At 49.6% G+C, this 15,295-nt stretch overlaps 1 protein-coding gene across 6 annotated transcripts in view; it reads right to left on the bottom strand.

Annotated features, from left to right (window-relative positions):
• Positions 1–14,040, bottom strand: part of ARHGAP17 (Rho GTPase activating protein 17) — an 84,109-nt gene extending 70,069 nt beyond the window's left edge. For 3 of the 6 annotated variants that reach the window (XR_003522992.1, XR_003522994.1, XM_027610970.1), the window contains exon 1: positions 13,868–14,040. Coding sequence is in view for 4 of the 6 variants with exons in the window: in XM_027610970.1 (XP_027466771.1) it covers positions 13,868–13,920 (53 nt within the window). In the remaining 2 variants the exon portion in view is untranslated. The remainder of the gene's footprint in view (positions 1–13,867) is intronic. The other 3 variants (XM_027610969.1, XM_027610968.1, XM_027610972.1) reach the window with 2 other exon arrangements.
• Between the last annotated feature and the right edge of the window lie 1,255 nt (positions 14,041–15,295).

Here is a 15,295-nt window from a genome sequence, read left to right as displayed (position 1 = left end):
GCAGGTGGAGATGTCCGGTGTGTTTTTTGCTCCACGGTCCGGAAGCACGGAAGACGCGTCTGGACAGAAAATTCCGAGCGTGCCGCCAGCAGGAGCAGCAAACACTGCTTTTTTGGGGGTGGGGGGGTGGAGTTCGCTCGGAATGCAGATCTGCAGAGAAGAGCTCGGCGCAGAAACCTGATGAGGAACCCAGTGGGAGAGCAACCGGAGCGGCGAACAGCAGAGCAGCGTCTAGGGAGGGCAGGGAAGAAGCCGGCGTGTGGTGCCCCTCAAGCAAGGCTGGCTGGCTGGCTGAACCTGCGAACGGTGGCACAGGGGACAGGAATGCTCACGGAGAGCCAACATGCAGGGCGTTGACGGCAGACAGAGCCGCAAAGCCCCGCGCGGGACGAAGAGAGCGGGGGACGACGACCTGAGCGTCACGAGTGGCTGGGTTCTTCGCGGAGAGAGGGAAGCTGGAAATGCAGAGCGGACAGGGAAGCGCCCCCGCCCTGGGGAGAGTGGCTCGTGGAGGGGGGTTCAGTGACCCCTCAGACCACTTAGACTGACCAGCTTGAGCCTGAGGGACCTGGACGGGGTGGCAGTGGCCAGATTTCCCTGGAAACGAGGAGGCAGGTCATCCGAGGGGAGTGGGTGTGTCTGGAGTCGGGTGGAGTGGGTCTGAGAAAAGTCAAAGTCTGGCAAAAGCACTTAGGGAAATGGGACAGGAAACTGAGCCAAGGGCTGGGAGGCGGTCTTCAGAGCCCAGCGAAGCTTGGAGGCCAGAACATCTTGGCTGCCCTGACCTGGGAAGTGGGATGAGCTTTCTGGACCACACCCTGCATCCCAGGTACAGGCGGGAAGAACCGCCCCCCCCCCCCCCCCCCCCCCCCCCCCCCCCCGCCCCGTGACCTAGTCGGGCTGTCCGGCAGCAGGGCTGGTGAAGGAAAAAAGCCAGCTGGACAGAGTGCTGAAAGTGTGGTCAGAGACCCTTGCCAAGACTGACTGAGGTCAGAAAAGCAAGAGGACTTAAGACAGCACGGAGCGGGACTCTGGGAAAAGGATCCAGAAGGATAAGAGATTGGGGGATGCGGTGGACGATTTGGGATCCGATCTTACAAGTGGTTCTTAAAACGCAATGGCAAATTTCTTTTTGGAAAAGAATGCCAGTTTATATTCCCACCTGGGTATGACTGGATAAACACGGCCCTTGTCGGCTCTCCCAAGACAGGAACGTATCATTATTTGAGCTTTGCCAATTTGGTAAGTGAAACATGCCGTCTTGAAGCTTTGTGCTTCTGAAATTAGTTGTAGTTTTGAAATGAGTGTCATACACTTACTGGTCCTCTGTGAGCGTTCTGTTGACGGTATTTGCTTATTAGAGTGCACTTCTTTAAACTGATTGATAAGAGAGCTTTATACACTAAGGACATTAGCCCTCCATTGTGGCTGTTCTCAATTGTTTCCAACTAGTCATCTGTCATCATTTTAATTATGATATACAACAGACAGAAGTTTAATTTTTGCATGGCTGAATCTATAGGTTACCTTTTATTATTTATTCTCTGTACTCTTACGCCAGAGCATGAAGAACTTTCCATCTTTTTTTTTTTAAGATTTTATTTATTTATCTGAGAAAGAGAGAATGAGAGACAGAGAGCATGAGAGGGAAGAGGGTCAGAGGGAGAAGCAGACTCCCTGCTGAGCAGGGAGCCTGATGTGGGACTCGATCCCGGGACTCCAGGATCATGACCTGAGCCGAAGGCAGTCGCTTAACCAACTGAGCCACCCAGGCGCCCCTCCATCTTTTCCTCTATTTTATGGTTCGGTTTTTTACTAGAAACCCTTAATCCGTCTGGAATTTATTTTGGCCCCTGGTGGTGAGGTGAAATCTAACCTGCTATTCTTTCCAGTGCTAACCTGCTATCTCCTACTGCTTCCTCACTGTCTTAAGATGCCCCCTACCTCATGCCAACTTCTTTTTTTTTTTAAGACTTTATTATTTATTTGACAGAGAGAGACACAGTGAGAGAGGGAACACAAGCAGGGGGAGTGGGAGAGGGAGAAGCAGGCTTCCTGGTGAGCATGAGCCTGATGCGGGGCTCGATCCCAGGACCCTGGGATCATGACCTGAGCCAAAGGCAGATGCCTAACAACTGAGCCACCCAGGCACCCCTCATGCCAACTTCTTAAACCTACCAGGGCTGGTCCCCGTGCGGTATCGGGAGCCCGGTCTGACCAGTGTGGGAGCACAGCGGGGAGGCTCGGGCAGCCAAGGTCAGAGAGAGAGCTGGTGGACAGCACAGACTCACGTCCAGCTCACCTTTTACTATACTCCAGCTGCCCTATAGCGGTTTTAGGTTTTTAAAGCCCTCATCTAAAAGCTCTGAAAACATTCTGGAATGAAGTCACTGCCAAAAGAAGCCGATTATTCTAAGGTGACCGCCACATCTCATCATCCAGAATATCCCATTTTGGCTTTTCTGGGGGAGGTTCCCACATAGAGGTCAAGTGTGTGTTTTGGAGAACATGTGAGGCGCACGCCTGTCATAGGCGCGGGAACTGCAGTTACACATCTCTCCAGGAGCTAGCAGGATTCTTTAATCCCGGGGTTCTTGGCCCTGGGCTGGAAGAGGTGGGTGAAGGCCGGGAAATTATATGCAATTTGTGTGTGTGGATGATTTTTTTTTTTTTTTCGGGGAGAGGGCTGTTAGAACCTCCATCTAAATCCATGGGTAGCAAGGTTTCTCTTCCTAAAGACTGCCCCGAGTGCCAAGGCTGCAATTAAGTCCACTGCCCCGTGACCTGCTAACCACTTCTTTAGAAGTTACATTAACATACTGCTAATTCTGCTCCATTTCAAATTTCTCTTCCAGTTTCTTCCTCAGTCCAAGTGCACTGCCGTTGTTTTCTCCATATGGTTGAACTACCACAAATTCAGTATTCTGCCTTTAAGCCACACACCTGCCAATTTTAGGACTAAGCTCACAGGTCAGGCATACTAAAAGGTGTGTGGCTCCAAGAAGACAGAAGAAAGGCTGGTAGATTTCCATCAGAAACCACTCAGATTAGGACATTTGCATTTAAACAGGGCTTTACCAGTCCTTCTCACATTTTTGGAATGCCTAATGGGGTGAAATCACATGCCCTTTATACAATATTGCTGCAAACAATTATACAGCTACACATTATTTTGGAGTCTAACCCATTAAATGAGAGATGAAAGAAATAATAGCAAAAGAAGAAACAAAAACATGACGTATAATACTATATACACAGAAATTCAAAGAAGTAACAAAATGATCAGCTGCAACTAGTTTAGTAAAGTAAATAAATATATATACAAACATGAACATCACTCATGTTTACCAATTAAACTAATTAGGCACTATTTCCAACAATAACAAAATACTTAGGAAGCACATAAAAGCTTCATGTATAGGAAGAGATATGCCATGCTCCTGTTGAAAAGACATCAACTCTCCCCAAGGTTTAGCTTATGGACATGCTAGACCATAAACACCTGGGATTTACTTGTTTTTGTATCCTCCGAAACTACACCATTGCAGGCACCCAATAAACATTATGTGGATGAATGAACTCTAGACCAATCAAAATCTTAAGGGACTTTTTCTAGGAGCTAGAAACAAAGGGATACCAAAATTCATTTCTATACAGAAAGAGAAGCACCTAAGAAAGAAAAGCTAAAGAAGACCAGCTCTGCCAGATTAAAAACACATTACACATTGGTAGTTATTATTAGCACAGTGTGGTGCACACACACACACCCAAAGCCATACACCAATGAAAGGAAAGCCAACAAAAAGTCAAAGCTGGCATGAGAATTATATGTTTAAAAAAAGAGAAGCATCAGAAACGAACGGAAGTGAAGAATCACTGTGTGACCTATTTCAGTAGATAACATCCAGCCATAACCCAAATCACCTAAACCCTTCCCTTTCTCCCTTCTTCACCCCAAGCACCATGGTGCTAAACAGGTTTGCAGGTCAGTCCCCACGCCACGGTCCTACTCCCCCCAGCCTGTGACAACAGTTTCTTTCAATTTCCGCTCCCCTTCCCCTTCCTCCACAGTCCCAAGTCACCTGCCACCAGAGCGGTCCTCCTAGACCACCAACTTTGCTTTCTCAACCCTCTGCATGTACAGGCTTCCCCCAATTCTATTGCAATGGTTTTCAAACCTTGATCTCCCAAAACTGGCACGGAAGCTTTTCTAACGACGGTCTTCCACAGATGAGAGCAAAAGCCAGTCAACACTGCCGGGCTCTAAAAGTTGGTGTCCACAGTCATAGGTGCTCATGTGTTTTAGTCCTGCCATCCTGGGGTTGTTTGGGGAACGTTATGCATCCTAGTGGGTCTGAGAATGCAAAAGCAATGAGACTATTGAAAAGGTTATAAGAGGGGATGAACGAGTATGATGAAAATTAAAGAAATTAAAAATGGCACTGTGAGAAATGATGCCTCCATAGAGTTTCAATGTATAACAAAATTGTCTCTTTTGGAGAAAGATGGCTGTCAGTTTTTATTAGGCAAAGGGAATAAGAGTATGCTGCTTTTAAAGCTTTTTAAAACTTTGTAAAGAACCAACTTACTCCATCTATTGGATGGGAATGCATCCAGAGGCTTGTGAATTTAAACACCACAGTCACTCTGGGCTTAAGTACATGTGGATCTACAAAAAACCATTAGTTCACTACCTACTTTGAAAATAAGAGCTAGACGGAGTTTTCCCACTGCTAGCAATCAGATATTTGATATTTGATATATTATATTATAATGTATAGACAAAAAATATTAAGTTAATTTGTAGACAAAAACATTAAGTTAAAGGATAAAACTGTCAGTGGGTTAGGTTTCCCGAGAATTCTTCTTCCCTCTGGGAGTTGTCAATCACCCGTCATCTCTACTTCCTGTTATCAAGATTGCTCAAGTGTCACATGTCAGAGAAATCTTCCAGAACCCCAAGGCAGTGTCCATGCTCCATCTATCTTAGCACCCACCGTATCTAGTGAAGGAGAAACACTTTGGTGTATTTCCCCAAGGTACAGATGGGCATGGGTTCAACTGGCCAGTCCAGCCCACGTATCTGAAAGTATCCAGTGACCACGTGAAATCCAAGCTGGTAGACTTAGAAATGTTCACACTGACAGGTCACAGGTAGCTGTTCATTGCTCAGAAGAATTTCTGGGCGGTTCTGAACATTTATTTATTTAAACTGTCATATCATTTGAGTACCTATTTACTTAGTCTACCATTTATTATTTAAATTCTTTAGGAGTCATAAGTTTGGCTAACCCACCTAGAAACGGTAGAAGACCTGCTAATGAAACATTTAAGGAGAGATTAAGTGGACTACTAGACCAAAGTATCTCTGATAAGGAAGACACCTAAAAGGAACTGTGGGAAAGGACAGTCGAGAGAAACATCTTGGGACTAATCAAAAGGAAGCAGCCTAGGCAAATCATTAATAAGCTGTAATTCACAGGGAATAGCAAGACATTAGAAACAAGTCTTACAGCCCGGAGAGCTTAAGATGAACTTAATATTGTTTTCACATCACTGGCTACAAATAGGCCGACATATTCCAAAGCAGTGTCTTTGGGGCGCCTGGGAGACTCAGTCGGTTAAGCGTCTGCCTTTGCCTCAGGTTCTGGGATGGAGCCCCGCACTGGGCTCTCTGCTCAGCGGGGAGTCTGCCTCTTCCTCTCTCTCTCCCTCTCCCTGCCCCTGCCTGTGCACTCTCTGTCTCATTCTTTCTCAAGTAAATAAATATGTTTTTAAAAATTAAAAAAAAAAGCAGTGTCTTCTATAAATCACAGGGTCGGGTTTTCAACAGAATCTGCTTTATCTTCTGAAACTTGTATCAAACGTGTACATGGGCATGAACTGGTTCCTTCAAGGTACCATCCCTGCACTCATTATGTAATGTACCCAAGGACGAGAATTTTCACTTGTTTATATTGTGATAAATGAATAAATCAAGCTATGGCATTAATATTTCCTTACTAACACCCAAGATATTGCTAGAATAGGTACAACACGCTATATTCGAATTATCTGCCTGGAGGTCTGTCTCCTGACTCAAGTTCCTAGGAATCGGTGATCTTTTTAACCCCAGCCTCTGACAGGTTCTCAGTAGACATCTGTTGAACCAAAATGGTAACAGAACAATGAAATCGACAACGGGACATTAATTCCATGGCAATTAAATGCACAAATGACACAGACAGAAAACTCATAAAGAGATACAAATACATTTCATTCATTTCAACCTTAGTGGAAAAAATTTAAATAGATTGCAAAGTTTTTTTACAAGGTGATATCGATTACTACTAGCATAATAGTGAACCATGACATTCATCACGGTGTGCACAATGACGTGCGTTCTGGGGGACATCATTCGTTGCACTAAAACTAAAGGACAGTGCTGTCACGTAGAAGGCCATTTAGCAATACTGTGACCACATCCATATTAATCTCCTACAAATGTCATGATTCTGGACTCCAGAGAATTCATCAGAAGAAAATAATTTAGAGAAGAATGGCTATGATAAAATTGTGACTAGCCATGCCAAGCCAGAGTGGAGGCCTAGATGTCCCACAAAAGGGATAAAATCCAGGTCAAGCTAGCTAAGCCAGGTGGAAGACAATTTCGAGTCCAGGTTTTAAAGGAAAAAAAAAAAAAAAGAAAGCTTGAAGGCCATCGAGAAGCAGAGACCAAGTCAAAGATGCTCCAGAGGCAGAGCTACCAGACCATGGGGAGAGCCTGAATTTAAAGAACATGGAGGAGAAAGAGGGGGACTCAGGGATGACAGAGGAGGTGTGGCGTGACATTCGATGTGCCAGGGCAGGTGTCCACAAACACTCCCTGTAAAGGGCCAGAGAGTAAACAGCATGGGCTCTGCGGCCATATGGTCCCAGAGGAATGGTCTGAGAAAACAGGAGAGAAGGGGCATGTCTCTGTCCAAATATAATGGCCCTTCAGATCACTGGGGCCCTGGAAAGGTAGGAACATCATAGACTAACTGCCCCCCTTAACCCAAACTTTTTAAAAAGAGGCTCCTATTTTTTTTAATAAAGATTTTATTTATTTATTTGACAGAGAGAGACACAGCGAGAGCAGGAACACAAGCAGGGGGAGTAGGGGAGGGAGAAGCAGGCTTCTCGCCAAGCAGGGAGCCCGATGCGGGGCTCGATCCCAGGACCCCGGGATCATGACCTGAGCCAAAGGCAGACGCTTAACGAGTGAGCCACTCAGGCGCCCCAAGAGGCTCCTATTTTAACAGAGACAAAGCAGATAGGAGTGTAATAGTATCTCTAAATGGATTTATACTTGATTAATTATTGTGGCATCTACTTACATTTGAGAAACAGAAATAGAATGATATATGCCAAACTTCTACAGTCTGACAAGAATGCATGGTGCACATACTAATTCTGGGACCCTACACCAGAATGTCAAGTCCCTCGGGCGGGGGAACGGCGTGGGAGGGTCTGCTAGGGACAAACTGGGAGCCACTAACACAGAGATCATTTCAGATGAGAATAACATGCTGCCTTCACATGTAAAACCGATGCCACAGGACCACATCTGTTTAGGGTTCATTTTTGTTTCAGTGAACAATGGGTTTTCACGGACCTATAAATACGCTGTTTGATATTGCAGGATTTCACAATATGTAAAGTGCGTAACAAGGCCCTGCAAGATCAGACTCGGAAGAAGTTGCAAAGAGAACATATTTCTTTCTCCCTCTGCTCTATGCAGACGCTGGGTGGGGTCCACTCAGATTGAGGCAAACAAACATCACTACCTCCCCTTTCTCAGAAATCCTGTTCAGAGCTCCCCTGGAAAAGGCTGGGGAAATCAGTGTGTAGAGTAGGTGAGGGATGGAGAATGTTCTTGCTGACAAAGGGAAGGATATGGTTTGTGATGCTGAATACAGAGAGGGCTGTCTCACGGAAGAGAGACTGATTCTTCGTGGCACCAGAGGACTGCCCTGGGATGCTCAGGCAGAGATGCATTTTATTGTTTTTAAAGGTTCTATTTACTTACTTGACAGAGACAGAGCGCACAGGCATAAGCAGGGGGAGCAAAAGGCAGAGGGAGAGGGAGAAGCAGGCTCCCCGCCGAGCAGGGCGCCCGATGCGGGGCTCAATCCCAGGAGCCTGAGATCATGACCTGAGCCGAAGGCAGACGCTTAACCTCAGAGATGCATTTTGACTCGCTGTGAGAATCTGCGTTGCCCCTAATACAATGGGCTACCTCGAGAGGCAGTGAGGCTTCTGGTTCTGGGGAAGGTCATTAGATTTCTGTGATCAGGGAGGGGTCTGCAAGGAATGTAACACAGAAAAGCAAGGCAGTAGGGAGTGGGGCAAAATGGATGGTTGACGTCCAGTCCAGAGGGGACAGCAGCTACTCAGCCACTACTGCTTGTACGGGGGAGCAACTCCTGACATCGCCAGGTCTTCATGGTGGTAGAAGAACCTGGAAATCCAGGTTTTCATGGGAAAACACTGAATCTTTAAATATGGGCCAAGGATTGTAACAAATACATACTTAAGAATTCAACCAAACAACATATCGATGCCCTGCAAGCAAACAGTGTAGATCTTTGGTTTTGACCATTCCCATATCGAGAATGTAAAAGGACTAGACCAGGGTTTCCCAACCACAACACTCTTGACATTTAGGACCAGATCATTCTGTGTGGTGAGGCGGTCCTGGGCATGGTAGGATGGTCAGCAGTATCCCTGGCCTCTCTCAGCAGGTGCTGGAGTACCCTGCCCTCCAACCCAAGTCCTCCCAACAAACATGTCTCCGGACATAGCCACATGCCCCTGGGGGACCATCCCTGGTAGGAGCTACTAGACTAGAGCAACATCCAACTCTGAGCTTCCAGGATTTTAGGAGAGCGTCCCACACAACTCCAAAATGGGGTTTCTCCAAGAAGAGTTGCCCACGTGAAGTGCGGACTTACAGCTGATTTGGAATCCCAGACCTGGTTTCTGGTTCATGACAGCTCTGCCATGAACTAGCCCGATGACCTCTTTTGAGTCCTCCCTTCCTCATCATTCAACCAGGAATAAATAACATCACCTCTGGGACTTGCTGTGGAGAAGGCAGTGAGATCATTGACGCAAAGCCTCTAGCCCAGCAGCTCAGCCAGCACCAAGGGCACTGAATCCACATTAACCCTTCCCTGGTGAATCAGGTGAAAAGGCAGCCGGACAGGGTGTGTCCTCAGAAACACGTAGGATGCAAAGTCCGAAGCTCTGGCCCCGAGTCCTGCCTCGGCCACTGAGTAGCTGGGCATACTGGGCAAGCCATTTTTCCTTCCTCATAACCTAGACATGATAAGCACCAGTAGGCGAGAACCAAGCCAGGTGCTCTGGGACAGCACTTGGGAAAGCTAACCCACTAGAGAAGTACTGACGAGTATGACTATCAGATCTTTGAAAGATTTCTGAAGAGGACAGAACAAGCTCTTCCACGAATCCAAGAACCGAGAGTGCAGTCATATCAGGGTAAGGTACAGGAGAGAAAAGGAAAATTGTAACAGGAATCCTTCACCTCCCGATCCTTTTACACACGCAAGTGCCAACTGGTGACCCACACACAGACCAGGTCTGGCCACGGACAGATTCTGTTGAACCCCACATCGTGTCATGGTGGTGGTTTAATTTGCATTAAATGCCACCTGATTTTCATGAAAGTCCAGATTTCAGGCCTTCTTCGAAAACTCCAAAGCTCAGGCCACACTGGGCCCATATTCCCACATGCCCCTTGTTGAGACAAACACTGGCGAGGTCCCCCTTGGCCCTCAGCTGTTCTAAGTCACTCTACTTTCACTAGCCTGGAGTCTGTAACCTTGACTTCTCTAAAGGCTACTATCTAGGAAAGCATTCGGACCTGCAGGGAGTAGTACTTCAACCTTGGTACAAACCGACACCCAAAGAGACACTCCCTTCCAGAGCCTCACCTAGGTCATCATCTCTCTTAGGTGGTGGCTCAGATTCTTTTGCTCCTTGACACTTCTGCCTCACAACTCAACGTTCCTGGGTTTCCTCACCTTGGTATACACCTTTCTCCACTGAGGCTATCACCTCCCCCAAAAGTACCACCTGCACTGGGGATTTTCAAAATGCATCTTTCTTTTTAGAGCAGGACTACAAAAGACAGGGCAGCTACTTACCGTATCCTGACCAGCACTCCTTCTTCCCTCCTGCTGGTAACAGCACCCAGTGTTCTCTGGGGGGCCAGCAGTCCCCCATTCCCGGTCCCTGTGGTTTGGGTGGGGCTGACTCCATTCCCATTTCCAGGGCAAGGCATGGGACCCAGCTGGACACATTCAGAGTCAACCCTGGGGCTCTGGCCACAGTGAAAATTAGTCTCTGTCCCTCTGGAACTTGAACAGAGGAGGAGGGAAAACTGGCTGGGGGTGGGGGTGTCCCCTTGGGACACAGCCTATGTAGAGAGTGGAACCCTTGGATCCAGCCCTGGCTGCAGCCATACTCCTTTTGGACTCCGTGGGTCACATACGAGCTAATGAAATTCCCATCTTGGCTTAAGGCAATTCAGGTTGGGTTCTCTTAGAAGCAAAAGAGACCTAATCAATAGGAGAGAAAGTTGAAAGAAGTGCTTACAGTTGGGGGGAAAGGCTCTGCTCCAATTTTCTCCTGGTTTGCTGGTGTGGGTTTGGTACCTCTCTCCATTCACTGAGAGTCGAGTGTTGCTCACTGTATTAGCGATCCCTCTCTAAGCACTTATGTCATGGTCTATAATTATTTCTTGTTTGTCTATCTCTTCCACAAATCTATTGAGCCCCTTCAGGGCAGAAACTGGGCTGTGTTCACTTTTGAATCTTTAATACCTTGAACAGTGGCACACAGTGTGGGCTCAACAAGTGCCCCTTGATGAATCAATCAACCATCGCAATTCTCTTCTCTGGGACACCCCTGTCATGAGACCACCACATTAGCGTGGTGCCTGTGATACACAAAACGTCTGCTGAAACACACCCATCCTCCCATTGGAAATACATCGCATCATGAGGACTCCCTCCTTCCAGCCATTCCTGATTCTCCCCCATGTTCGTCCCACGGAACCTCACTGTGGGGTTGCTCACAAGGTCCTCGATCTTGGGACGAGAATGTGGCCTTGCAATGCTCTATGAATGGGTAACACACAGGATGGGTGTGCCATTCACACACATGACCTCATTTGTGGGTGCAGGGGACCTTCTTTGCCCTCTAGGCTTCCTCTTGTGTTGAATGCACCCAGAATCCTGCTTCTGATGTCTACCAATAGCACGATAACACAAAATCACAATTCTAGGCTCTCTCCTGCCTCTGCGTTCCCTCCCGAGGCTTTTACAATGACTCGAGTGAAGAAATACAAATGTATCGAGGAAATTGACAGCACTGAACCAAAAGCTTCCCCAGAAAAAGCTTTGATTTGGGAAGCATAACTGTCACACCCTTCACAGCTCTGGAATAGGGCCTCGGCTTCCACTGGCATCAAGCAATAAAGATTCTCAAAGAGTCAAAGGTCAGGGCCGGAATTACTGTCCCAGTATGAATCACCATTGACTCTATCCAGTTTTCATTTTCCCATACTTGGGCTCACACCGCCAGGGCCATCTGGGAAGAACTAGATTCACACTGGATGTGACAATCTTTGTGGAGTTTCTGCCCTATGCAAGGCACCACAGCAGACGCTGGGAAATGAAAGAGAAAGACAGCAAGGGCTCTCTCAAGGCATTTCGTTTACTGGAGAACAATAACAAGGAAAATGGCCACTGCATTATAGAAAACGAGGTGCTGGGTGGACTTCTGAATGTTCCCGGGGCTGGGGCCATCCAGTCTGTGTTGGAGCATCAGGGAAGGCCTCTTAGAGGCAGACACCTTTGCGTGGAGAGCTGAAGAATGAGTAGAAGGCAGCTACAGGGCTGGTGCAGTGAAAGCGGCTCCGGAGAACTGCAGGTAGAGGCTCACGGGTAAGAAGCCTCGGCCTGCCCTGGGAACTAAGAGTGGGGCACCTAGGGCCGGAATCCAAGTGTGAAGAGAGAAGCTGCTACAGAGGAACTGGGGCCAAAGAGACCCTGCCAGGCTTGGTAGCTTGAAAAGGCTCAGAACTGGGATGCCTGGGTGGCTCAGTCAGTTAAGCATCTGCCTTCGGCTCAGGTCATGATCCCACCGTCCTGGGATAGGGCCCCAGGTCAGGCTCCCTGCTCAGTGGGGAGTCGGCTTCCTCCTCTCCCCCTGCAGCTCCCTCGACTTGTGCTCTCTCTCTCTGTCAAATAAATAAATAAAATAAATAAAAGCCTCAGAACTTTGGGCAAAAAGAGCAAACACTCCTTTCCTGACACAGTGTATAAACAGGCCAGAAAGGCAATGTGACAAATCTGTCTTGACACTCACCGAATATTGATTTCTCAAGCATGTTACTAAGAATGTAAAGGAGGGCGGGGGGAAGAAAATTCACAAGGAATTATCTTAGAATTCATTTACAGATCTCCGATGAAACATTGGCCCCCGCTACTACCCTGTCTACAACACTCTTGGCATTATTTCTATCATTTTCCTATAAATGACAGAAAAGTAGGCACTGCTAGGGTTTAGGGGACAGGCATCAACTCTGGAAACAGGATAAATGCACAATAAGATAATAGGGTGGCGTAGCAACAAAATTGGACAAAAAAACTAAGCCACTAAGCAAAAAGTTAGGGGGTGGGGAGGTGGGGGGAACCGAAACAGTAAAAAGCAAATTTAGAAAACGGGAGGGGAAGTAAAAGCATTTTGGTACACACACAAAAAGAACTATCTCCACGTGCTCTGGTCAAACCAAACTCCCCCTTTGACTCAACTGTTGAAAAAAAAAGAAGCAAAAGCTGTGAAAAACTCACACTTTCATATCTCTTCCCAGAATAAACAGTCAGTAGGTCCAGTAGAGCCAACTGCCCTAAAAGACCTTGAAAGATGTGCCCCAGATAACGGGGCACATGACAAGCACCTCCAGGAGCTCTCAAAACCACCAATCGTTCCTGTTGCAACAGCCTGATCGTCTGCAAATTCCTGTCTATTCTGTCATTTCATAATCGATAATGTTTCTTGTCAAGCATTAAAGCAGTCCCAAGAAACCTGGAGAAGAATCAGCTTCCAAATCCAAAGGGAGAAAGGGTTTTGTAAAAAGCTATTAAAAAATAAACTAAAAGTCGTCCCAAGGCGTTTCCACAATTCTTTCCTCCCAGTTCCCAATTTCTCAACGTCAAGATCTTGGGCAGTCCGGTCCATAGGGGCCCGGGTTTGGAGACAGCGGCACCTCTACAGTCCCTGGATGGACGCCCGAACTCCCTAGGCGGATCCATCAGGCTCTGGGAGGTGGAGGGTCTGCAGCGGCGGGGCGACCCGGAAAGCCTGAGATCATCGCCCCCAGAGCACAGCGTCCGCTCGGCCTCGGGCTCACCGGTTACCCGAGTTTTCGCCCAGGGCAAACCCCGGGGAAGGGGAGGGGAAGGCTCGGTCCAGTTCCCCCAGGGCGATGCTCGGCGGGGCCGGGACAATGGGCGGCAAGGACCCGCTCCGGGGCCGTCTTGGGAGGCCGACCCACCCCGCTGCTCCCGGGAGCTCGGGCGGCGGCTCGAAGCTGGGCTCCAGGCCTCGGCGTGGCGCAGCCCCGGGCCCGGACCCCCCAGTGCCTGGTGCGGGGCGGCGGCAGGGGACCGGAGCTGGCGACCCGGAGAGCAGCCGGACCGCCACCGCCCGGCCCCTTCACCAGCTCCGGGCTGCGACTCCGTACACCGGTCCCCACCCGGCGCGACCCCGGCCGCCACCCCGCGCTCTCCCTGCGGGCCCGGATCCGCGCACTCGCCTGCCCACGGTCTGGTTGGCCAGCTGCTTCATGCGGTTGAATTGCTTCTTCATGGTGGCGGCGGCGGCCCGCGGGGCTCGGGCCGGGCAGCTCGGGGGACGGCCTGGCGCGGCTACATCGCTTCCCGGCCCAGGCGGCGGCGGCTCTCAGGCCGGCGCCCCGCCCTCGCCGCGTCACTTCCAGCGGCGCCGCCCGCCGGGTCAGCGCCGGGCCGGGCGGGTCGACCTGCGCCAGGCCAGGGACGCGGTGCGTACTCGGGCCTCCGCCACCCGAGACACCGGCCGCCCTGTGCAGACCAGGGGACCCCCTGGCCAGGCACCGCAGCCGCGCCCCCGCAACCGCCTGACCGGACTAGGCCGCACACGGGCTGGAGGCGGCGGAAGGGCGGTGCGTGCGGACGCCAGGGAACCGCCAAATCCGGCTTTGGGACGCCCTGTCCCCGCAGGGCTGACGGGGCAGGGAGGGACAGGGCGCTCTGGAGGCTCTGGAGGCTGGAAATGCCCAAAGTCTCCATGAGGGCTGTGCCTCTGCGCAGATGTAGACATTTGTCATATGCACCTTGGATCTGCTCTCCCAGGTGAATGGATGCGTGTGACTGTGTACTATTAACCTCTATTAAAAAGATACTGTTGTGTGGAAAGCACAAGCAGCAGGAGTTTGTGTACCTTAAGGGGAAAATCCAGGGCCAGATGCATTTTCTGTGAGCGGGCACCTGGGGGCAGTCAGGCAGGAGCACTCACTAGGGGCCCCCCAGGACAGCCAGGAAGCAGGGGGAGAAGGGGAAGGGGCCCAGCCCTGGGTGGGAAGTCGTGGGGCTGAGCGGCTGGGACCGGGACCAGTGGCCAGAGTCGGCCTTGGGAAGGCCCAAGGCCTAGGCCTTTCCTAGCAACTTGGCCTGCGCGGGGGAGGCGGGGGCTGCGCCCACACAGACATTGCCTAGATATGCCTATTATCTTCTGATTCTTAGCCTGGCGCGGGCAGGGGTTCTGGGACACTTGGCGGGGTAATCCGACTGCACTGGACGCTTTTCCACAGTGGACCGCGACAACTATATGGCCCGCGAAGATGTGCTCCTGGGTTGGTGGCCTGGGCTATGGCCTAAGCCATTCCCTGGGGGAGTTGGGGGGGGGTGGGGGGTGGATGGCAGTGAGACTTCCTTCACCGGCTACAACTCGGATCTCACGATGGACTTTGCTGATGTCATATCATCTCAGACACAAATCAATAGACTCCTCAATGAGATTGAAACACTGGAGGGCTGAGCTTTCACTTTGGAAACGTTTGTCCAAGGGACCGAATAGCTCAGACTCCAATGCCACCTGGAAACTGAAGAGCACCATCAGGGACCTAGAAGAGCGGAGGATGAGGGAGATTGAGGAACATCAACTCAGAGTTGCGACCCTGCACAGGGTCCATCAAGAAAAACTG

This window comes from Zalophus californianus, chromosome 10 (assembly GCF_009762305.2).
Source record: "Zalophus californianus isolate mZalCal1 chromosome 10, mZalCal1.pri.v2, whole genome shotgun sequence".
Taxonomy (NCBI): domain Eukaryota; kingdom Metazoa; phylum Chordata; class Mammalia; order Carnivora; family Otariidae; genus Zalophus; species Zalophus californianus.
The sequence above is the reverse complement of the archived record's forward strand: the minus strand, read 5'-3'. Positions and strand labels throughout refer to the sequence as shown.